General features: G+C 46.8%; 1 protein-coding gene across 3 annotated transcripts in view; it reads right to left on the reverse strand.

Annotated features, from left to right (window-relative positions):
• LOC126325221 (serine/threonine-protein phosphatase 2A 56 kDa regulatory subunit gamma isoform-like) overlaps window positions 1-25,311 on the reverse strand; it is a 317,252-nt gene that overhangs the window by 194,444 nt on the left and 97,497 nt on the right. For all 3 annotated transcript variants that reach the window (XM_049995158.1, XM_049995168.1, XM_049995253.1), the window contains one exon: window positions 22,657-22,912. In XM_049995158.1, coding sequence (XP_049851115.1) covers window positions 22,657-22,912 — 256 coding nt within the window. The remainder of the gene's footprint in view (window positions 1-22,656; window positions 22,913-25,311) is intronic.

Here is a 25,311-nt window from a genome sequence, read left to right on the forward strand (position 1 = left end):
GGGGAAGTACCCTCTACACAACGGTTTTTGCAGTGTGAATATAGATGTAGATTTACTATTACAAAGAAAATTGTTTTCATGTTCTTGAGTCACATTTCGGAGAGAGACCACACGCCGCGGTAGGAGTGGAGAAGGTATTACGTACAGATCCATGTCACCTATTTACAAGCATAACGGCCTTTTAGTTACTCGTAGTAAGTTACCAGCTTAGCGCCCCTTGCTTCGCTCGCGTAGACTGCAAAACTCTTTTGTTTTTAACTAACCGAACTTTTATGTTGTTCACAAATTGCAACACCGCCTAAGCTTTTCAGGCTAATTAAGGATGTATACGTATTGTTTCTTCCGTACGTGCTTCAGATCGAAAAGCGCCTCTGGTGCCTGGAATCCAAAATTTTGTTAATCATGCCTTTTCCGTTCTTGTGGAGATATTTCCATAGCAACTTCCTTCCTCTAACTAATATTTCTTTATCTCAGACAGAGAATTGAAATACCAATTTTTATAAATTTACCTTTAATTTTTTTAACGTAACGAAATGTTTTCTTAAAAATTTTCATCCTCTATTGCCCTAAGTCAGAGGCTGAATTACCAAAATCCCATTTTTTTAATTTCTAACCGAGAACTCAAACACCTATTGTCATAGACGTAGCTTCAAAAATCTTTTAGTAGTTCTTTAGTACTTATTTATTTTCAAGGAAAGTTCCACCCACTATTTTATCCCCTTAGTGGTTGAATTTCCAAAAGTGCAACAACACGTACTTTTTTATTTTCTAACTGAGAAACCAAAGAGTTTTCGTAGTTCTACCTTCAAAAAATTCCTCAATAGAGAAACTTTCACATTACCTTTCACCCTCTATTTCATCACCTTACGAGTGTAATTTCGGGCAATCGCTTCTTAAACGATGCCTGCAATATAACATCACTTCTGTCTTTATGCTGTTCATTTGTGGAACACCTCCCACAACCTGCTTAGAAACAAAGTTGATGACACTTCCAACAGGACCTGACCATCATTTTGCAGGACTATGCTCAAGAACTTACAGTGCAAGCTGTTACTCATTTGTTTGACTGATGGGGCTGCTAAGTGCTACACCACGTACTGCACTCCCCTGACTTACGCCCTCGCTAGCTCAACTCTTATTTCTAAAGTGAAGGAAACACTTCATGGCATTCGCTTCAGAACTGCTACAAATTCGTCGGGCAATAGACCGCGCCGCTCGAACTGTCAACACAACTGGCATTGCTAAGAGTATCCTACCCCTTCCACATCGCTGGCAATGGATTATACGCAGTGCTGGTGGCTACTTTGAAGGCCAGTAGAACTTTGAAACACGTATCTATTTTGTACGGGCTGTAAATAAATAGTTTTCACTATTAAAGTTCCAACCCTCGTATTTCGTAAAGCGTTTCACCCTTATTTCATCCACTTGGAGATTGAACTAAAAAAAAATTAAAAAAAAAGGAAATATTTTCATAAAGACGTTCACTCCACGTTTCACCTCCATAGGTGCTGAATTTCTAAAACCAGCGAAATACGTATTTTTTTCGTTTGCAATCGATAACTCAAACATCAATTGTCATAGCTGTAGCTTTAAAAAAACACTTTAGTAGTTCTTTAATAACTATATATTTTTAAAAAATCACCCACTATTTCCCCCGCTTATGGTTAAATATCCAAAAATGCTGACACACATATTTCTTAATTTGCAACCGAGAAACCAAATACCAATCTTCGTAGGTCTAGCTTCAAAACTGCCTTAATAGCGACATTTTCCGAAAAACATCCCTTATTTTACCCCCTTGGGTTCGAATTTCGAAAAATCGCTTGATAAACGATGCCTGCAGTATAAGATCCACACCTATGCCAAATCTTTAGTTTCTTTTATACACTCTCGTCGCCAGTTTTGTAAAAGCCTCTACTGCTGTGGAGGCCCAGTTGCCACTGTTGTTACGGTAGGCTGAGCTTACGCGTTCGTGAAACGGCTTATGGTGCAGTACACCGCTAAGACAATTTCTCCCTGCCACTATAACACAGCTATATCCCAGGGTCTGGTAATAGGATAGACGAACCAACGTTCTACAACACTCCAACAAATTAGTAACAAAGGCACACAAATGAGTTAAAAAGGTTAATTTATCTTTGTGACTAATTGAATATTTAAGTCTGCAACACTGCTTGCAATACAACACAAATAATGGCCCACAATGGCTACGTGCAAATAATCGTTGGTAAACTTTACAGTACACAGCAAATGCAATTACAACCGTATGTTCAATTCTAAGGGTTCACTAAACGACGTCAGCTCTGGACGACGATCTAAACACATCAAAACAAATTTTGCTCATCTCGGTCCCAGAACTCCTGAAGGTAGACGTAGACTGTGGATATTGTATCACAGACACAGCCCCTTTGGCCGTTCAGAGATGTCACTACACCCGCCCAAACACAACCATGTACGAGCAGCGCCTATTAGACTGAGGGGGTCCGACAGCCGATCATTTCTAGTCATTCCACCAGGAAGGAGGTAGACGGCTGTAGTTCAACCATGCCTAGACGGTAAATACCGCGGTTCGATCACGTTCGCATTGTTACTTTTCGTCAGGAAGATCTCTCAACAAGGGAAGTGTCCAAGCGTCTCGGAGTGAACCCAAGCGATGTTGGTCGGATATGGAGGAAATACAGAGACACAGGAACTGTGGATGGCATGCCTCGCTCAGGTCGCCCACGGCTACTACTGCAGTGGATGAACGCTATCTACGGATTATGGGAGGAACCCTGACATCAGCGCCACCATGTTGAATAATGCTTTTCGTGCAGCCACAGGACGTCGTGTTACCACTCAAATTGTGCGCAATAGGCTGCATGATGCGCAACTACTCTCCCGACGTCCATGGTGAGGTCCATCTTTGCAACCACACCATACAACGAGGTACAGATGGGCCCAACACATGCCAAATGGACCGCTCAGGATTGGCATCATGTTCTCTTCACCGATTAGTGTCGCATATGCCTTTCAACCAGACAATCGTCGCCGATGTGTTTGGAGACAATCCGGTCAGGCTAAACGCCTTAGACACCCTGCCCCGCGAGTGCAGCAAGCTGAACGTTCCCTGCTGTTTTGGGGTTTCATTATGTGGGGTCGACGTACGCCGCTGGTGGTCATGGAAGGCGCCGTAACGGCTGTGCGTGAATGCCATCCTCCGACCGATAGTGCAACTATTCGCGAGGCCTTCGTCTTCACGGACGAAAATTCGCGCCCCCATCGTGCACTTCTTGTGAATGACTTCCTTCAGGATAACATCGCTCGAATAGAGTGGCCAGCGTGTTCTCCAAACACGAACGGTAGATAGATTGACGTGACCCACCAAACACTCTGAGGGATCTGTGCAGAATCGCCGTTGAGGAGTGGGGCAATCTGGACCAACAGTGCCTCGATGAACTTGTGGACAGTATGCCACGACCAGTACAGGCATGCATCAATGAAAGATGACGTGCTACTGATGTGTACAACAATCTGGACCACCACCTCTGAAGGTCTAGCTGTATGGTGGTACAGCATTCAATGTGTGGTTTTCATGAGCAATAAAAAGGGCGGAAATGATGTTTATGTTGATGTCTATTCCAATTTTCTGTACAAGTTCCGGAACACTCGGAACCGAGGTGATGCAAAACTTTTTTTTTGATGTGTGTATAACCAATTGGGCGAGAGCTGCTCTTCTGTCTTCCGAGTAGGCTTCTGTCAGTTGCCGTACAGTCATTGGCGGATCGTACTCGGCCGGCAGTTGGCCGAGGCGAAGTCGATATCTTCGTCCTCAACTCCGCTCGTGGCGATGGTGCAACTCGCGCAAGTCGCGATTATCTATGGCACTGGCACCAGCTGTCATCTTTGTGCCTGTCGTGCTTTTGCCCTGGCTGTGACTTGTTCGGATGACACAGCAGTGATCTGGGCTGGGCGATGATGAGTCAGGCAGGCAGTCAGTCAGTCAGTCAAGACATTGTCTTTTATATAGACAGATGACAACGCATATTATGTTCATTACATGTACAATATGCTGATCCACGGTTATAGTGCATATTTTATTTTGAAGTATGCCTTGCCGAGTAAAAGCGAAACAGTTTTTGAAATCTTTGTTTAGTATTCGGTTTCAATGTTTCCCATTGTATTTTTCGGAAACCTTGTTCCAAGTAAAAAAAATTATTATTGCGTCCCACAAAATCCAAAACACTTCCGATTGTAGAAATTTTGGCTTTCCAGTTCCTGTTCATTAGTACAGCACACAATGGCTCTCGACTCCTGTACCAACCTTTTCTGGCCGCAGACATCACTGGGTGCAGCCTATACCCGACTGTCTTGTCTGTCGGACGACCTGCTCGCGTGTGCCGAGTACCACTACACCTTAGGTTTTCTGTTATTTCCCTAAATCGCTTCAGGCAAATGCCGGGATGGTTGGTTCCTTTGAAAGGGCACGGCCGACTTCCTTCCCCAGCCTTCCCTAATCCTATTGGACTGATGACCTCATATGATAAGACCCATAGTGCTCAGAGCCATTTGAGCCTAATCCGATGAGACCGAAGACCTCGCATTCTCGTCTCCTCCCCAACCCAACCCCGACCACTACATCTACGTTATATTCTTGAAATGTGTCGCACGAGAGGGCAGACTGCGATTTTGGCGGGGAATGATTCTTTATTTTGGACAATGTTCTATGAAATATCAAGTATCTTAAACAATTCTGAACAGTACCTTACCGTAATGCCCCTTTTAAGAACTGAAGAACAAAATTCACAAAATTCCTGCATAGTGTCTGCGCCATCGGAAGCTGCCATGGACGTTTGTGCCGACATTTCGAAAATATAACAGTTAGTGAAAGTGTGAAAATGTTGTTTGTATCCATAATTATGTTGCACGGGCATGTGCCCGACGTGTGACGTAAAGTCATAAAGGAAGGGTTTCGGCACGAACATAGTTGTGCTGCTTCCACGCAGTGTAGTTGCTAAGTGGCGGTACAATCTTGCTAGCTGCTGAAGTGTCTCAATTCGTGTCGCATTTTTTTTGGGTATCTTGGATCTGTGATCTACACCAGGACTATAAATAACGTTAAATAAATCCCGTAGACTGGTTTCACGCAGTTCTTCACGAATTTATACTCAGTGCATGCCTCTTCATTTGTGCGGAACGTGCAAAATAACTGTATTCCGACCTAACGCGAAGAACGGAAACAGAAAATCATCTGGCGACGCTCGGGACGATCGATCTATCAGCAGCACACCCGCTGTATGCGAAGCCCTGAAATATATTGTTCACGATCAAGTTTCTGAATACTTACGAGAACTTAATTTTTACGATAAATATCTGTCCGCCTTTCGTAAGAACCATAGTGCAAAAAAATGCACTGGGGCAAATGATTACCCGAAATATCCTATGGACTGATGTGAGGTCACAATACTAAATTTTATCAAAGCATTTGATACCGTCAACTCTGATATACATCACAGAAAAATAAATGCAACAGCTAAAATTTTCTGATAGAACGCTGAAGTAGGTCGGTAACTATTCGAGAAACGGACAGCAAAGTGTCTGCGGGAATGAGAGGCTGTGCTGCAAGAATAGCACAGGAAGACTCCTGTGGGCAGTAATGTTTTCTTGAATGTCAATGACATCTCGTCGGTCCCTTTGTGCAAATAACATTTCTATGCCGACGACTTCCAGCTTTCCCAAGTGTGAGACCTGAAGAATATTGTGAACGTCCAGATAAATGACGATCTGTCTTCAGGCTATGGAGGGGTCAAAAACTGGGACTTAAACCAAATGAGAACAAGTCCCCAGAAATCTCAGTATCCCTCCGGAAACATGATCAGAATTCCGCAAACAATTGTCTCCTATTTTTCTCGACGATATTCAAATATTAGAAAACAGGGAAAGCGTCTCAAATGGGCAGAGAACATAGCCGCCACTTTCGTTCAAGAGCACTTTCGCTTGCCTCTATGCCTGTACAGTTTTGGAACAATTTCCTCAAGATGTAAAATGTTAACTGGGGCAATCACCCACTACTCTCCCGAATCTATGATAGAAAATACAAGACGGTAAGAATGTGTGCGCCGGCCGGGGTGGCCGTGCGGTTCTAGCCACTGCAGTCCGGAACCGCGTGACAGCTACAGTGGCAGGTTTGAATCCTGCCTCGGGCATGGATGTGTGTGATGTCCTTAGGTTAGATAGGTTTAAGTAGTTCTAAGTTCTAGGTGACTGATGACCTCAGATGGTAAGTCCCATAGTGCTCAGAGCCATTTAAGAATGTGTACGACACATCTGCAACGTCCGACTGTCACACGCAACGCCGGCCGCAGAAGCACAACACTATGTCACATTAGAGACTAAGCACCTGTTATCAGCATCAGAACACGAGATCTCGCTTACTTAGAAACATTCGCAAACTCGTAACGACTCCCCTAATATTCACGTGTCTAACCAGTTTTCCACTTGTCAAACAGTAAAGCCAATGCTCCCGTCTTCATCCAGTTATGGGTCTACCTCTTTCCGGTTCTCAGTCACGCCACTTTCTATTTCCCCATCTTAAGTAATTGTGTTCTACCACGTCCATCCTCACTCTCTCCCCTCCCCCACCCTCTCTTACACCCTACCACTCATGTACTTGGAGCCAGCGCTTATATTTTAAATCTATCTTCCCGTAATTTGTTAAACATGAAAGAATGTAAACTGTGTTTCTGCTGCTCTTTACTAATTTCTAATTATTATATTATGTATTAGATGTAACTTCTAACATACTTATATCAATGTAAAATATGTATAACGCCTCGCTAGAGTTAAAAGAGCATGGTGCCGTTAACCCTGCTAGGCTAAATAAATCAATTTTTTTAAAAAAAAAACTGGATATGCCTACTATAGTAAAGTCCTTGTATCCGGAAACAGCTTTTAACCCCCACCCCCGTCCGCCAGCACTGTTACCAAACTGGCAATGCCTCCTTGCTTCCAAGACATGTCGTACCAGCTAACCCATTTCGCAAGTCAACTTGCGCCACTAACAATCCCCCCCCCCCCGCAATACTATTAAATACTTTCTCGTTACATAAGATAGGAAAAACTCATTTAATTTTATGATCAAATGAGATGTTTGGAACTTCTCCATGGATTGCAGTTTTGTCTCCATTTGCTTGGTTGGTTGGAGATTACAGGAACCAAATTACTAGGTCATCAGTCTCTTTTTCCTCTAACAGACAGGTCTACAGGACTCTGCATCACAGATGGCCCACCCCTCAAAACGTAAGGGAAGAAAACCCTAAAGTCTACCAAAGCTGAACGAAGGCTATATATGGAACAAACAACATGAAAGGAAGACAGGCAGGCGAGGTGCCACATCTAAGGAGTAACCGGGAACCCCAACAGCAGAATGTAACGAGGACATACATCCCCCACCCCTTGCCGTAGGCACCCTAATCACAAACTGCCAAGGAAAGGCTAGCAACACGGACAGATCAAGTGAAGCACATATAGACGATGGCAAACAACTCTAACAGGCCACATGAGAAGGGTGTAGAAAAGTAAAAGAGCAGGTAGTGTGGACCATCAAGTTTAGACAGTTGCAGCCCAGTCTAGCCAGAGCAGCCAATAGATTGTTCTGCCAACTCCTCAATGGGCCGATAAGGTTAAGCGGTCCTCCCTTAAAGAAAGTGGTAAACGCCCCCATTCACTGATGGAACTTAGGAATAAGGCAGCAGCTACGGACACAGGGGTAGCGAGTCAGCAAGGCTGCTTCGTTGGGACAGTCAAGGAAAATGAGTACCACTGTCAGACAGGAACCACATTGAGACGACCACGAGTCAGCCAAATAAGACCGATGTGGAGTCGACAGAGACTGGCAGAGTCCTTGAAAGAGGCCTGCTTGGAGGTCCTCCACAGATTCGTAGTCTCCTTTATCACCTGTAAGTAGCCTGGTGAAGTCAGAGTGAGCCATTTTGTATTCCATATCCCTAAACAGTTTTTTGAATAGCCTAGCCAAACTAGCTACCACTGACCAGGATCCCAACATCGCACAGGGCCCAGGCGAAGATTACTGAGCGTCTACATTGTTCAAGGGGTTACAAAGAATCCTAGATAACCATGACCGTGGGATGGCAAGGGCAACTATGGCCGATGTCGGGGAAACTGCTCAAGTAGATGCTGCAGATGTGAAAGGACTAAACAGTGCTGTAGGATATGCTTGAGAGTACAAGAGATGGCTGCCAAATCTGCAGTGAAAAGACTACAGCGTTCCAGGACGAAGTGGAATTCAGTACGTCCCACGTGAGTATAAACAAAGCCTACATGATCAGCAATGATGGAGCCATCAGTATAATTACTTCTGAACCCCAGGATGCGCCAAGGATGGAGAAAACCAGGTGACACAGGGCCTCAGGATGAACCAAGTCTTTCAGACTTTGTGATAGGTCAAGATGAAGCTGTGGCTCAGGGATGCACAGCAGAGGTGTGCGTGAGTAGGCCCGGAGGAGAGATATTAGACGAAACAACTGGAATTCAGAGAGGAGGAGTGGTCGTCGATTGTGACCATAATCACTGATCTGGGCCACTGTTGCTGGAGACTGATTTCCGTGTTCGGAACTTTACCTCAACGACTCATTGCGGCGGAGACTTATCGCTTTTAGTACTGGTCTTCACTGCTCGGTTGGCACGGAGTCTCCATCTTCGCCAGCGTAAGCCAAAGTGTTGGCTGCAGCTTAATACACTTCGCTGTCTGAGTAACATCAGCTGGGGTGCAGATAGCAGTGCCCTTCTGCAGCTTTGGAAACCCTGGTACAATCCCATCGTGATTATGGGAGTCTGGCAGACCGTTCGGCATCACCGTCAGGGTTGCAGACTGTCCGATATCCCATTGTAGAGAAGAAAGCACCCCAGTCAACACCGTTGAGAGCCCATCTGGGCAGGCGTCCAGGGGAGTAACGCTCAGGAAGAGACAGGAAGATCGGGAAGTGGTCACTACTACCTCGTGGTAGATGGGAGAAGACAACAGAGCAAATGGAAAGGTCAATGGCCAGGACAGTTCTGTGCGCAGAAGCAAAGCTGAAGTTGTGCCTGTAAGTTTTTGAGGCCTTTACCACGGCCAGTGATCCTTGTCCCATCCCACAGAGGGTTAAAGGCATTGATATCACCCAAGATTAGGAAAGGTGGGGGGGCTGAGAAACCAATGCAAACAATATGTTTTGACACACTTCATCATTGGGAGGGATGTACACAATGCAGATGGTAATATCTGAAATGCTGTTAACCGAAGAGCCACAGCCTCCAGCGGTATGTTACGACACAAGTTAGCTATGGAGTGTGTCCAGAACAAATGTGGAAACTCCCTTCAACATCCTGTCATAACTAGCACGATTCTTATACCATGTTTGGTATACAGAGAGAGTTGGGGTCCACACTGTTTGAAATAGTCTCCTGGAAGGCAATGCAGACGACAGGGGGAGTGCTTAGAAGATGTAATTCAGCCAGGTGGCAGAAAAAACCTGCCACAACAGCACTGGAGAATAATGCTGTCGATGTACTGTGATGTCATGAAGGAAGCAGGTTATGCCCTTGGGTCACCTGCTGCCACTACTAGAGGGGTTACGGCATCAACTCTCACAGGTTCTGGGTTCCATTGCATGTTGCGACTTAGGGCCTCAGGGCCTGCTGGAAACTCCACCTCAGCCACAGGAGTACAACAGGCAGGATCTACAGGCCACTTGAATCAACTTCTTGGAATATTACTTCTTATCCTTCCTCCACTTAGAGGATTTGGATGACTGCGAGGGCTTCTCTGAATGACTTTCACGCTGTTATGACGACGACCAAGAAGTTGTATGACCAGCAGCCAGTGGCTCCTTCAGACGTTCAGCCACTGCTTGGTGCGCAGTTGTAGACCACTGCTCGGTGCCCAGTTGTAGACTGGCAGAAACCTTGGAAGGAAGTGTCCCAAGGGATCCCTTCTTGGCGAGAGGCGCTGGAGGTAGGTGATTTGTCTCCAGCTGGGAGGTCGCGACCAATGTCTCCAGTGGATGGGAAGCCAACGATCTGAAAAGTAGGCGACGGGAACGCAGCAAGAGGAGAATCTCCAACCATCAGAGGGGTAGGCATCGTCGAGCAGCCCTCAGGTCCCACTGTAGGAGGTGTAACTGGTGGAAACCGGGGGGGGAGGGGCGACGCCGTCGTAGCTGCCTGTGGCGCTGTCACACATTTGGCTACAGCTGCTTGTACTACTTCTTGGTCTCTTGTTAAACTTGTCTCACATTCTCTCTGTAAAACGGTGCAATTTGGCGGTCAAGCAGAATGGTGCTTTTCACAGTTGACACAGACGATGGGACAGGCACAAGGAGCGTTCACATGCAGCAGTCGTCTACAATCTCTACATTGCGTTGCGATGTGAAGATGCGTGAGAATTTCAAGCACGTGAAGCACCGTGTTGTGGAATGGCGGGGGGATACAGTTTCACATCACATCAGTACTACATCACCTTGACCTTTTCTGGCATTGGATAGCCCTTGAAGTCCAAGATGAACGCACTGGTAACAATTCTAGTGTCCGTTGGCCCACTACAGACATGACAGACGAAGTATACACCTCGTCACTCCCAGAATGCACCAAACTAGTCATCAGACTGCAAGAGCTGGTTTCTGCGGAAAATTATGTCCTGAACCATATTTGAACTATTGTGGGAAGGTGCCAGTCATCAGGACGTCACCCAGCTTTTTACAAGCGAGCAGATCCCGTGACTGGGTAGGGGATGCTGTTTTGATAAAAAAAAAACTTGCCTATTTTTCAGTTTAGACATGGCTGACAGTCCCCCAAACTTGCCTTTTCTGTTCTCCACAAAGAATTAGAGTTTTGTGGTCAAGAAGGAATCACCATCAGTCTCTGTGCAAATCAAGTATTGTGAGGATTATTTCGCTGCTTACCTTTAGCCCTACATTCCTCCCACAGAGTAACCAGGAGTTCATATCTTCTGCATTTCCTTCCATAGAAACAGCTGGGTCCGTATGGCCACCAGCAGGACATAACTCCATCAGCTTCATTTGCGGCTCACCTGCCATGGGCGCCACCCGACCTCAGCAATGGCCAGTAATCCGTTGCTCCGAGTCCCCATGCCCCAGTCGTGACGAACATATTCGCCTTGGCATATATACGGACTTCTCAGCTCGGGCACCAACACTGTCTCGAGTATTTGGGAAAGTGGTGGCACGTCAAACTCAAAAATGGGGAACTTTTATTTATTAATGAAAGAGTAGAGGGCGCCAGAAGTGAAATGGGAAACCAGGGTCCGAAATCATGAACCAGGCCCGAGCGGGGTCTACACTAGAAAAGGTGTGTGTGTGTGGGGGGGGGGGGGGGGGCGCAGAAGGGGAAAAGTATACTGGAAGTATAGGCTTGAAGCACGGAAAGAAAGTAATGCTGCTACGGTTCGGGCTCTGTCGTAACCAAGCATGTGCTCACGAAAGAATTACGAGGCAGGGGGTGGGGGGTGGGGGCAGGGGGAGGGGAGGGCGGGAGAGAGGGAAGGCGCTGCTCGTTTTGTTTCCGGTTCGAAGTGATGAATCCACGTTTCATAGCCTGTGTCGAAGTGAGACGAATCTTGTCACAATCAGCCTCACAATGCCGCACAGACGGTCCTTCGTTGCGCTTTATGATTCTCTTAGGTGACGAGGAACCCAGAGGGCACACGCGGACTGGTGGACGAATGTGCGAAAACTACCAACAAAGACGTCTAGTTGAGCAGCGACGTTTTTCTTTGGTATCCGTTGATCAGCTGCAATGATAATATCCGAACGTTCGAACTTTGGAGGGGTCACCGGACAAGACGGCACGCGCGAGATGGGATAGGTTTGCGTGACCTCGCTGGGAGGATGACGCACGCCTCGCCCAACGACTCGCCGTGCTCTTGTTCACTAACAGCTGTCCGTAGACATTCTGCAAGGGCCTATGAATATCAGCGATGCTAGTTTTCCGCCAAACGAGAATCGCCAACAGCTCTACTTAGAACGGAGTTTCGTTACAGAAGCTGTTTTGAAGGCCAGGTATAGTGCCACCACCAATCGCAACTGGACGAAACCAGAGGGGTGAATACAAACGCTGAAGCCGGAATATTCCCACGATGTCACAAAACAAATTCTGCACTTTTCCAACCGACATTTTTTCGAAAAAGTATGTGTTGAATTATTTATTGAACTTCCTTAGTATAAAATTTTTATACAGCAAAACTGCGAATTTCGCGATACCCCTGAAAAATTGCAGATTTCACGCCATCGTTCTCGGGAAATTTCCCTGTCTAGTCATTAGTTATGCGACCTACCCACCTGTGTTCGGGAATCTTGTGTAGCACAGTAAGTCGAAAGCTTACATTGTTTTATTTGTACTGTTAATCGTCCATGTTTCACTTATGTAAAAGCTAAAACGTAGAAAAATACCTTAGGAAAAGACTTCCTAATGTTTGTATCCATTCTTAATGAATTTTTCGTTTTGAATGACGGTTTTTCTGTTAACACCAATATTTCTGGGGTGATCGACACAGATTAAACACAGAGGTCATTAGCCACTATTTTCCTTTAATAATCGAAGCCAAATGTTTACAACAGAAGAAAAGGGTGGACTGGCAGTTTGAGTAATATTACGATTTTCGTTATAGGGCGCTCAACGACACATTTATCACCGCCCTTGCAGAAGTTGATGAACAAGCTTAGCCAGTGCAATTTTTTTTCCTCGTAACGCACATTCGGACAATGGCCCGCTTATAATTGATGGCGCCAATTCCAGGCCGCGGTTTCGAAACGGCAAAAACCTTGGTTTCAATACTTGATATAATTATTGATGGAATTTAAAAACAGAAAATGGTATCATAGTCTACGCATTATGACGTACAACGTTAAACCTTTGACAGAGTGAGACGAGTATTAAGGGTAGAAGGAGTGTGGAGTGTGCATTCCTCCTAATGATGTCAGCGACTGTTTTTTCGATTCGCCAGGTGTCTGCAGTTTCCTTGTTGCTACGTGTAGCTGGAGTCATCCCAAACAAATACCGAGTCACGTCTTTCAGGCGACGTCCAGTGTAGATGGAAGGCGTCTGTTTGTTTCCCGTCACAAACAAAATTATTTTTAAAGCGGAATTTCGCTTGCCCATTCGATACACCAGACCCAGGTTAGTGTAGTGTGCGCTAACAGCGGCAGTAGCCCCGCCCGGTCCAGGGGAGGCACCGCCGCTGCACTAGTGGTCGTTGTACGTGTTATATACAACTTCTACCCTCGACGCCTCCTTCCAGTACTAAACTGATGATCTCTCGAGGCCTCAGAATGTGTCCTGCCAACCGATCCCTTGGGTATCAGTTCTACATGTGGATGTTAAAAGTGATTAAGATAGTATTAAGAGAGATACGAACATTCACTTTAAATTGTGAAATTGAATCGCACAATCGTCGACGCTTTCCTCACTGACTAAATAAGAATGAACTACACTCTTTAAGACATACTAAAATAGCGCACCCAATAATACAGGCAGGGATTCAGATAACACACAAAACCTTAAAAACCTCTTCTAGACTCATCTCATTCTTATTTGAAACAGTGGGCAAACCTCTATCTGGAAAAAATTTTGGCTCCTCGTGAGAACATACAGCGCGGCGCTGAGCCGCTGCGCTATCGCGTCCAGTCCAGGTCGTGCTATCGCAAACAGAAAGCTAACCCCTTCCCTGTATGGTGCACACCGCGTCTTTATGTCCTGCGCGAATCTGCCTGCTGGGTAAACATGCTGAACGATATCTACGGTGTTTAGAGAGCCACAACAGACGAGACTAGTTACGCATCTCGTCCACTGCAGTGCGCAGAGTTCAGCGCTGAAGAGTTGTCTGTCTCGGTAGTCCTAGAGACCCAATATCGTCCCGTTCCGGAGCACCTTCCTGCGGCAAAAAATATCTGAAGTGGTAACGGGAATAGAACCCAGGTCCTTCCTCACCGGACGCAGTGGCTGCTTTGAGGGCTCCAACGCAACAAAATGTTCAGGTACGCTACACCGAGCCTTGCGAGCTGTTGCTCTGCCCTAACGCCAAACGCTGTCGCTCTTCCGCTGACGGTGAGCGGCCGGGTAAGAGGCAACAGCGGCGGAACACAACTCTAAACGCAGCTGCCAAGGGCAGCCTGCACGCGACGCGCCACCTGGTGGCGACGAGCGGTTAACGCCGAACGCTTACAAACAGTCTGCTGGCGACGTACTGGGTTTGCTGCTCACCGTTATTTCGTAGTAACGTTGCGCAGATCCTACTGTCAGTTACAGATGTAAGTCAATACGGAAGATTTCATCTGTGCAGCTGAAAAACAATTAACAGCATGCAACACCAAGTGTGAGGAGTATTCGGATAGACTGCAGAGAAACGTTTCACCGGACGTTACACGCAGACGTTCTTCGGGGGAGACATCCGTCACTCACATTTACTCCCGCTCGTGTTGCGTCTATTGGCACGTAATGTAGAACATAAGTACTGAAACTGTCTTTAAATTTATCTCGGTGACTAACAAAACTTTCAAAACTTCTTTGTTCGGCAAAGTCTTAAGATACTCTAACGCCGATCAAAAATTCTGCACTCTTCAGGAAGCGTGCCAAAAATACATTCGGCATATTTTCTAGCCCTACAGAGATTGCATCGGAAAACACTTGGAAAAAAATGTCCCTTCTTAACGCAGCAAGTGAGGTGATTCTGAAAACTTAATCGATAACGATCAGAAGAGGTAATCGACCACAGCCTTCATACAATTACTTGCTATCGAGCAACTTACTTTCACTGTGAATTAACTTCTTGTGAAGCAATCAACAGTCGAGAAGCGATCGATCCGGCGATCTTCTATTTGCTCTAAAGTGAACGAACACGAGTACACGGTGGGATTCACACGTGGGCAGCAACATTATCGATAATATGTTTTTGTTGTTTTAATAAAGTGATCCAGAGCCCCCTGCGTCGATTAGACGTATACGTAGCCGCCACACAGCTGGGTCAACTAACTCCCTTTTAGGGAACCTTTAGCTACTATTGTTCGAGATGTAACGGCAGGCAGGATACACTTTTCTTGTCCCCCTCGTCAGACTCCAGAGAGCGCAGCGCGACGACGGAGCATCCGCGCCCCGCTACCCCTCAAGGTCACAGCAGCGGCTCGGCTCGGCGCGGTGCTGTGCTGTGCTGTGCTGTGCTGTGCTGTGCTGTGCTGCCCGGCGGCGCGCTGCGTCCAACTGTTACGCCGACCCACACCATTTCCCATCGTTTTTGCAGTACACCGGTGTCCATGTCGATATTTCTACAACCTAGGATGCCCTTACCTAAGTTTAACCCTAGGAATAACAACGCATTTTCCATAACCCGCACCACCGAGGGAGACTGACTTTATGCCCACACAAACTGTTAGCTTTTATTAACAATACCCTTTTCAAATAGGTGCTAATGCATAAGTATGTTCCAGATCCTAATAATATATTTTACCAACAGCTTATAAATACCAGCGCATTTCCTATAATCTGTACATACAGAGGAGTTGTGCTTTATGGCGACCACAATATTTGTTAAGTACACATTTCGTTAATTCTCGTCGAATTTTTTTCGCAACACAAGACATATGGATGGGTAAGAAGGTCCTTGAATTTGATAATATGTCTGTAAAATTTGCTGCGAAGAACCACATTCAGTACTAATGTTTCGGCGTAAAGTGAAGCGTCGGTTGGGAACGCTAGAGGAGAGAAGGCGCTGGCCGACCCCTGTCCGCCGGCAGCGGCCTGGACACGGAGGGGACGTGGGCTGCGCGCCGCCTGGCCGCGGCCCAGCAGTTCTGCGACTTCCACAGCGGCACACTGCAGAGACTGCTCATCCTGCATGTCGCTCTGTGAGAAATGTAGAACGATGTGTCGCGAGCACAGTATTGTCATTTATTTTCTGTAAATGAAATTGACTAAGACGATTTGCTTCAACTGTCGTCCAGGGATCGGAGAAAGCACGTTTGCCAGGCACCCCACATTTGACGAGTGGGCGGGGTGCAACTACGACTTAGAATTTTTCGGTTACGTCTCGCTGAAAAGTCCAAAGCAGTGACGGACTCCGGTATAACAAATCATTGAAAACGATAAATATTTATTTAAAATGTAAAGTGCATTACTAGATTACAATAGTTTCAAAAAGTGGAGATAAAGTGTCGTCGCCCCCCCCCCCCCCCCCCCCTACCGCACTGCATCGGTTGAAGTGTTGTGCTATTCCACTTCTACAGCACAATGAGAAAATTCACAGGGGTCATAAGCGAGGTTGCTTGCCGAGGTCAAGTTCCAACGAGAAGTGTTATGTGGCTAAGTACTTCAATTGATGTTACAGTTCTAGCGACGCTCTCCAACGTTTTGTTGATCGTGGAACGGGAATGCCTTCTACAATCCCCTCTTTTGATCAAAAAGAGATTTTGACGCCGTTCTGACCTGTTACCCTTAGCCACGCTAGATTTTCTTAACGCAGTTCCCAAGTGACTGATCTCTTGACGCCACTTAGCTGCGTCGGTGTTGCTCGTATCTACCCGCCGATCAGAGGCGTCGTTTTTGTCACCCAACACAATTCCTACGTACAGCTAGGGATATACACAACTGGGATGAGGTCGCCTGCTAACCACCACACGCAATATCGGCGCGCGGCACAGTCCGAAATGGAGGGTTCCTTGTCAGGTACAGGATGAACAACAGGAAACCAGCCGCGAGAGGTTAAGGAGCACAAAATGTCGTGGACATACGGCCGGAAATCCGTTCCGACGCAGGCACCGACTTGAAAGTGGACATAAAATACTTCTGACAGGTTAGGATTCAATACGAGAAACCACGCACGAGAGCAACACAGACAGGCGGGCATGTTCTGCCTGGTGGCAGCGAACCAGCAGAACCAATCCAGTGTCAGTGTGCGGGCGACGATTACTGCCTACATCCTCCTCCCGCAATGGCTCAAACTCTAGTCTCGAATGCACTTCCTGCGGGTGAGGCTGCCTCCCTCTGGAACGCGCACCCTGTGTGTGTGTGTGCGCTACGTGGTGACGCTCCAGATCATTTCCGTATTTCTAACGGAGAGGCATCTCGACATCATCTGCTCCGACCACACAATAATGCTGCCTCAGTGGCGATCAATCGCTGCCACTGAAACACAGGCACAGAAAAAACATTGACACTCGTGTCTGCTTACAATCATTCAAACCTACGCTGTCAAAGGAAAGACCCTTTATCTCCACCATCAGGCCGGTGCAACTCTCCCCCACCCCCTCAGAAACGCATGTACGGCCGCTCGCCCGCATGACCGCCTTAACTCCTTATCCTGCACCTTGTGCCCATTTAGCAAATCCTGCGTGTTCACCGTCCTCACGATACGGGCAGTTAAGTCGAGATCGCCGTTCCTTGTGACACTGGGCTGCTCTGTACAAGCGCAGACGAGTTCGAGCAATACCATCCTCCTGATCTTAATTTACACATTTTCTTTTCCATCCCTTTCTCCCGGTCTTCCTTTTTGCGGGTGAGAGGACAGTCTTACCGTTCTATTGCTCTACTCCTCACTGCCACTGGCGGGCTTTCTCAATTTACTGGCTTCCGTGACAGCCATCACAATAGCGGAATGTCATTTATGACGACACGATGGCAACACTAAAACCAGTCCTAGCCGGAGAAATCCTGAGACACGGTCGGGAATTCACCCGGAGGTCTCTTCGTTTAGCAATCTGCCGCTCTGTGCACGCAGCTACCGAGGTGGACGTGTTTACGGTCTGTGTGGGTCTGCAAGAGTACAGGAGGAGGCCGTGTTAATGGGGCGACCTCTTCTCAACCGACGCCGGCAAAGAACGAAAGGGCTCCCGCCAGCACCAGCAGAGGGGCATCCACTAACGCGCTTTGAGTGCTCGTCTCTCTCCGACGGCTTACTGACTCTCAAACTTGTTCCCGAGTTTGAAACGAGGCGACGGCGTCATCTGTAACTTCTGCCAAATTTTCGGCCATAGTGAATGAATTAGCTCGTATTTCTTACGGGCGTCGAAGACTGAGGGGCGACCGAATCAGACAAACTTGCAACCTCGGGGGATGGTGGTCTGAGCAGCTTGTGAACAGTAGAGGTTTTCCACAAGGGCCATCATCGGGAGAAATTTGGCCACAGTTTCTGCAGACAGGTTCTGAAATCCAGTGAGATCGTATGTGATCGAAAGTGAAGTATCAGGGGAACCTCAAGGGTGGCGGGAAGTAAGGCTTAACATCACATCTATATACTGTCTTATTTTTCTGCGGAAAGGCACCTGTGTCAACCTTGTCTTCCTTTGCCCCCCCCCCCCCTGTAAACATCAGGCATAACGAACTTCGCAGTGTTGCATGTTGTCTCAGTATCCTTCACGACACTGTACGGTTAGCTTCGTGGTCAGGAAGATACTGCCCTGGGTCACATTCACCCTTTGCAGGCACAGGGCTACGAGCGCGCCACAGTGAACTGCGCGAGCCACTTTGTAGAGCTCTCAGAGGAATGTCCAATCTGCTCCTCAGAAACGGTTGCGCGTGACGAACTAACCATTTCGCGCCTACAAACTTGAACGGAACAATTACAACCTTTCTCTCAAGGGCTACACAGGGTTTCCTAGATGGCAGCATTATGCACCACTACTGCGAAGTACTGTCGGAGTCGAGAATGAAGCATGTGATCGCTACGAAAGAGCTACTCTTTCGTGTAGAATGAGGGGAAAACAAAATTCGCAATGTCGAGCGCTACGGGTTGTAGGAGTGGAGTTATGGCTTTAGAGCGGGGTAATTGCGAAGGATACGTCTCCTAGCTTGGTACAGGTTCGACATTGTGCTTCGTGTTCTGCTTTTATAAATACGGACACATTCCATATATTTCCGCAAGGCGCATATTTCGCCGAACTTATTTGATATTATCCATAAAAATAAAGGTTTTGCTGCTCTGATGAAATAAACGTGTGTCCTCGCGCTCAAATAATAGTAAATCGCTTAATTTCTTTTTTCCTTGGCTGTCCCTCATCGCAAGTCCTGGCTGTGGAAAGGAAGGCTCGAGCGTAATAAGATCCATCATCAAACGTCCTCCTAGCACTCCGCTCAGTGCGCCTATTACCCACACTGCGGCCTCCTCCGCTCCAGGGCTCTCCCCAGGGGCAACGGCCAGCCACTGCGACGCCCGCCTGGCTCGGAGTCCCGCTGCCCTTAAACGACAGGTGTCTACTCAAGGACTTGGGCACGCACTTAACAGTTCGGGCATCGCTCGTGACACGCCTGCATTGTTACCACGTATAACATATCTTTATCATTTTTATCGTGAGAGTATTACTTGTGTATCCTTATTGCAATTTCAATCGTCTTTTTAACAAACTTCAAGTGTAAATGTCCTTCAGAGTCATCTTTCTTTCAATGGCCATCACAAATGTAAGACATCTATGTTATTACTCTTAAGTTCAAGTTTATATGCCAACTAGCTCTGCAGATGATGAAGAAACTGAAATACGGTAGAAGAAGAATGGGTAGCTTTGAGGGATGAAGTAGTGAAGGCAGCAGAGGATCAAGTAGGTAAAAAGATGAAGGCTAGTAGAAATCCTTGGGTAACAGAAGAAATATTGAATTTAATTGATGAAAGGAGAAAATATAAAAATTCAGTAAATGAAGCAGGCAAAAAGGAATACAGACGTCTCAAAAATGAGATCGACAAGAAGTGCAAAATGGCTACGCAGGGATGGCTAGAGGACAAATGTAAGGATGTAGAGGCGTATCTCACTAGGGGTAAGATAGATACTGCCTACAGCAAAATTAAAGAGACCTTTGGAGATAAGAGAACCACGTGTATGAACATCAAGAGCTCAGGTGGTAACACAGTTCTAAGCAAAGAAGGGAAAGCAGAAAGGTGGAAGGAGTATATAGAGGGTCAATACACGGGCGATGTACTTGAGGACAATATTATGGAAATGGAAGAGGATGTAGAAGAAGATGAAATGGGAGATAAGATACTGCGTGAAGAGTTTGACAGAGCACTGAAAGACCTGAGTCGAAACAAGGCCCCCGGAGTAGACAACATTCCATTGGAACTACTGACGGCTCCACTCTACCATCTGGTGAGCAAGATGTATGAGACAGGCGAAATACCCTCACACTTCAAGAAGAATATAATAATTCCAATCCCAAAGAAAGCAGGTGTAGACAGATGTGAAAATTACCGAACAATCAGTTTAATAAGTCACAGCTGCAAAATAATAACGCGAATTCTTTACAGACGAATGGAAAAACTAGTAGAATCCGACCTCCGGGAAGATCAGTTTGGATTCCGTAGAAATGTTGGAACACGTGAGGCAATACTGTCCCTACGACTTATCTTAGAAGCTAGATTAAGGAAGGGCAAACCTACGTTTCTAGCATTTATAGAATTAGAGAAAGCTTTTGACAATGTTGATTGGAATACTCTTTCAAATTCTGAAGGTAGCAGGGGTAAAATACAGGCAGCGAAAGGATATTTACAATTTGTACAGAAACCAGATGGCAGAGTCGAGGGGCATGAAAGGGAAGCAGTGGTTGGGAAGGGAGTGAGACAGGGTTGTAGCCTCTCCCCGATGTTATTCAATCTGTATATTGAGCAAGCAGTGAAGGAAACAAAAGAAAAATTGGGAGTAGGTATTAAAATCCATGGAGAAGAAATAAAAACCGAGGTTCGCCGATGACATCGTAATTCTGTCAGAGACGGCAAAGGATTTGGAAGAGCAGTTGAACGGAATGGATAGTGTCTTGAAAGGAGGATATAAGATGAACATCAACAAAAGCAAAACGAGGACAATGGAATGTAGTCGAATTAAGTCGGGTGATGCTGAGGGAATTAGATTAGGAAATGAGACAAAGTAGTAAAGGAGTTTTGCTATTTGGGGAGCAAAATAACTGATGATGGTCGAAGTAGAGAGGATATAAAATGTAGACTGGCAATGGCAAGGAAAGCGGTTCTGAAGAAGAGAAATTTGTTAACATCGAATATAGATTTATGTATCAGGATGTCGTTTCTGAAAGTATTTGTATGTAGTGTAGCCATGTATGGAAGTGAAACATTCACAATAACTAGTTGGGACAAGAAGAGAATAGAAGCTTTCGAAATGTGGTGCTACAGAAGAATGTTGAAGATTAAATGGGTAGATCACATAACTAATGAGTAAGTATTGAATAGGATTGGGGAGAAGAGAAGTTTGTGGCACAACTTGACCAGAAGAAGGGATCGGTTGGTAGGACATGTTCTGAGGCATCAAGGGATCACCAATTTAGTATTTGAGGGCAGCGTGGAGGGTAAAAATCGTCGAGGGAGACCAAGAGATGAATACCCTAAGCAGATTCAGAAGGATGTAGGTTGCAGTAGGTACTGGGAGATGAAGCTTGCACAAGATAGAGTAGCGTGGAGAGCTGCATCAAACCAGTCTCAGGACTGGAGACCACAACAACAACTCTTAAGTTAAATGCTAATTATTACCTTAACTTTGATCTTACATTCTTTTCATTTACCTGTCCTGCATCCACGGTTGTTTGATTTCCATTTATGTTCCACGATTATTTTTCCGCTGTGAAACGTGGGTTCTGTGATATAATGAGTTCGCACCACACGCGAACTATTACACGATTAATTAGTTCATTTATTTCAGCACCAAGTAGTATGATTTGCAGTAGCTTCGAAGTCCCATTTGTATACCTGTGCACCGCGACATATTTCACCGCACTGTTCAGCAGTTTCATACGGTGGCACTCTCCTCAACATAACGCCGTCAGAAACCGTACAGAATAAGTAACTGGGGATTTTTACGTCGTCGAATCTCATTCGGAAAATATTCGTTTCCCGCGGTAGCTCAACAACCAACTTTACAAACCGATCTAATTACGGAGGCTGCAGTTGAAAGGGAACACTAGTGCTTTTACTGAGGCTGAATACGGCGTAGGCGGGGAGCCATCTAGGGTGTACTTCTCCAAACAACCTGCACTATTACCAAAAATTTTTAAGGAAGGAAAACGATTCTAACACGGAAGCGGCTCTGACACTGCCGCAGTAGCTCATCGCGTCTCGTGTGCTCCGCTGTCTGCGAGTCGTTTCTCGTTTGCGATTATACGAGGCAGATAATTTTAAGCTTTTGGATGGTTTGATGTATTCTGATTTGTTCAGAGTGGCTCTAGTCTTTACTACGAGTCAACTCTCGAGGTACACAAGATAACCGTGTCTGATCTCAGTCTATAGTCTTCAGCTGTGCTGCCAACATGAATAGTAGCGCGTCGTATCGACTACTGGATGAGTTACAGAGTGAAGAGACGGCGGTTATCTCTGACACTGATGCGAAATGGTCGCACTGCATTATGTGGCATTTTCTTGATGTCGCTGGTGTCAATGCCAGCGTAAGTTATTGCGAGTTTGGAGTGATTCTAGATTGGCTCTCACCTCAGGGTTAGTGGGCATACGAACGTCTTTGTGCAACAAGAAGGAATGGTGGCCGGGGGGGGGGGGAGACTGCGCATCAGCCGTTCATTACTCGGACTAAGCAGGTAAACGTTGCGGCACATACGTCTAGAAGGTGTGCACTGTCCAGGGACCCTGGTGGCAGTAAACGGATTCTGCACGTGTAACAGATGTGAGAGTACCTTTGATGGCGGGCAGTTTCTGCAGCTCGCGGTCCTTGCTGATGTTGAAGCGCGACGAGCTCTGGCGCTTTTCCTTTTTGACGTGCTGCGGCCCCGGGTACTTGATCTTGTTGATCTGCGTGGGCGGCGGCGGCGGCGCGCTCCCGCCGGGCGACAGCTGCTGCTGCTGCTGTATCTGCTGCGAGGCCGGCTGCAGCAGCGCCGCCGCCGGCGCCGGCGGCTGCGTCGTCACCGAGTTGCTGCCCGTCTTGGCCACCTGTGCACACCGAGTCGCGGCATCAGTTTAGACAGCCCAGGCTTCTTGCCGCTCACCTACCCTATCGCAACAGCAGCGCGGGATCTGCGAGCAGGCGACGCCACGTGGCGTAAGCCGAGGATCAGCGAGAAATTCTTTAGCTGCTACCGCCAACGCAACAGTGTCGGGGAGGAGCCGCGGTTGCAGAGAGAGAGAGAGAGAGAGGGGGGGGGGGCGGTGCTATGATAAGGAAAAAAGGTACAGAAACGCGGAGCAATCAGTTCCACAGCCTACCTAAGTAGTATGGCCCTTTTTATGTACTTCGCCGACGAACGGAGGATGAATGGCTCCAAATAACATTTTTTAATAACTTCTCTATGAAATTTACTTAATCTGCCGAATGTTAAGAACGTCACACTCAGGGATCTGTAACCAGCAAGTTTAAGTACCGCCTTGGGGTTTGACAACATTTTCGAGACTTTTGTTGCGGACAAAGATTCTGGTTCAGACCCTGCAGCTCTTCGCGTCGTTCTTGTTTTGCACAGTCCAGGAAACACTGAGGAGCAATATTTTTGTCAGCTCTGCTCGGTTATTAACAGTCACATACAACGTACCAGAGTCACAATATTACTTCCGTAGTAAGACCTGTCATCTACAGATCTAGTCGTTCCCTGCAATAACTGTTCTCAGATTGATGCTCGACCCTCCCAGGAGTCTTCCTACGATGCTGCGCTTGTATCAATGCGGTTACAAATATTTAAACCGAATGATGCGCAAGCTTCACCAGGAATGGCTCTATAGGTTATGCGCACTTACAATTTTTACACACCTCCTTTATAATGACTACCAAACCACATTTACCGATGACAAACTATGTCGTCTGAAATGTTGATTTCGTCTACAGATCTCAACCACACCACTCCCCCAACCCATCACGAATCGTGGACTTAGCCGAGGGAGATGACTTGCGTCTTAACGATGTGAGTAGCCGTACCGCACGCGCGACCACAATGTTGGTTTACCTTTGGAGAGACGAGACAAACCCGTGGTTCCTGAAGAAAGACCTCCAACCTTATCAGTAGTTGCAGCGCCAACACACTGGATGATGACTGACTCATCTGGCCTTGTTAAAGTCAACCAAAACGGCATTGCTGTGCTGGTACTGCGAACGTCAGAAAGCAAAGCGAAACTTCAGCCGCAGCTCTACTGTGTCCTTAAACGATAATAGCATCCTCTCGGATAAAGCATTTCGCAGGAAAAATGGCCCTCATTCGGATTTCCGGGAATAGACTACTCAGGAAGATGTGGTCGGGAGGAAAAACAGGACTGGTTCTCTGCTGGTAGGAACGTGTAAAAATTTCTTAATCGCGCGGGTAGGTTAGATAATTTAAAGTCGTGAATGGCAAAGGTGAAGTTACATGTGGAGGGAATTAGTGAAGTTCAGTCTCTGAAGAAATAGGACTTCTCGTCAGCTGAATAAAGGTTTCAAAATACAAGATCACGTAGGCGTAATGCAGCAGTAGCCTAATGACTACTAATAAAATGGAAATGTTAGTAAGATATGAAAAATATAGTCATCGCATTATCATAGCCAAAACAGGAACGAACAGACATAATACGAATTATGTTCATAAACGTTTACAATGTGAGCACAGCATGTGACAGAGCTTCATGTAAACTACCTTACTGATACCTGCACAGTGTTAAGTAATTGTAGCAGCCAACATTCCACACTAAAACCGTATATTGTGTTGCGTTACTTACTGTTATTCTCTGCTGTACATATACACTCCTGGAAATGGAAATGGAAAAAAGAACACATTGACACCGGTGTGTCAGACCCACCATACTTGCTCTGGACACTGCGAGAGGGCTGTACAAGCAATGATCACACGCACGGCACAGCGGACACACCAGGAACCGCGGTGTTGGCCGTCGAATGGCGCTAGCTGCGCAGCATTTGTGCACCGCCGACGTCAGTGTCAGCCAGTTTGCCGTGGCATACGGAGCTCCATCGCAGTCTTTAACACTGGTAGCATGCCGCGACAGCGTGGACGTGAACCGTATGTGCAGTTGACGGACTTTGAGCGAGGGCGTATAGTGGGCATGCGGGAGGCCGGGTGGACGTACCGCCGAATTGCTCAACACGTGGGGCGTGAGGTCTCCACAGTACATCGATGTTGTCGCCAGTGGTCGGCGGAAGGTGCACGTGCCCGTCGACCTGGGACCGGACCGCAACGACGCACGGATGCACGCCAAGACCGTAGGATCCTACGCAGTGCCGTAGGGGACCGCACCGCCTGTGGTATCGGCGAGGACCATTCGCAACCGTCTCTATGAAGCTGGGCTACGGTCCCGCACATCGTTAGGCCGTCTTCCGCTCACGCCCCAACATCGTGCAGCCCGCCTCCAGTGGTGTC

The sequence above is a fragment of the Schistocerca gregaria genome, chromosome 1 (assembly GCF_023897955.1).
Source record: "Schistocerca gregaria isolate iqSchGreg1 chromosome 1, iqSchGreg1.2, whole genome shotgun sequence".
Lineage (NCBI taxonomy): Eukaryota > Metazoa > Arthropoda > Insecta > Orthoptera > Acrididae > Schistocerca > Schistocerca gregaria.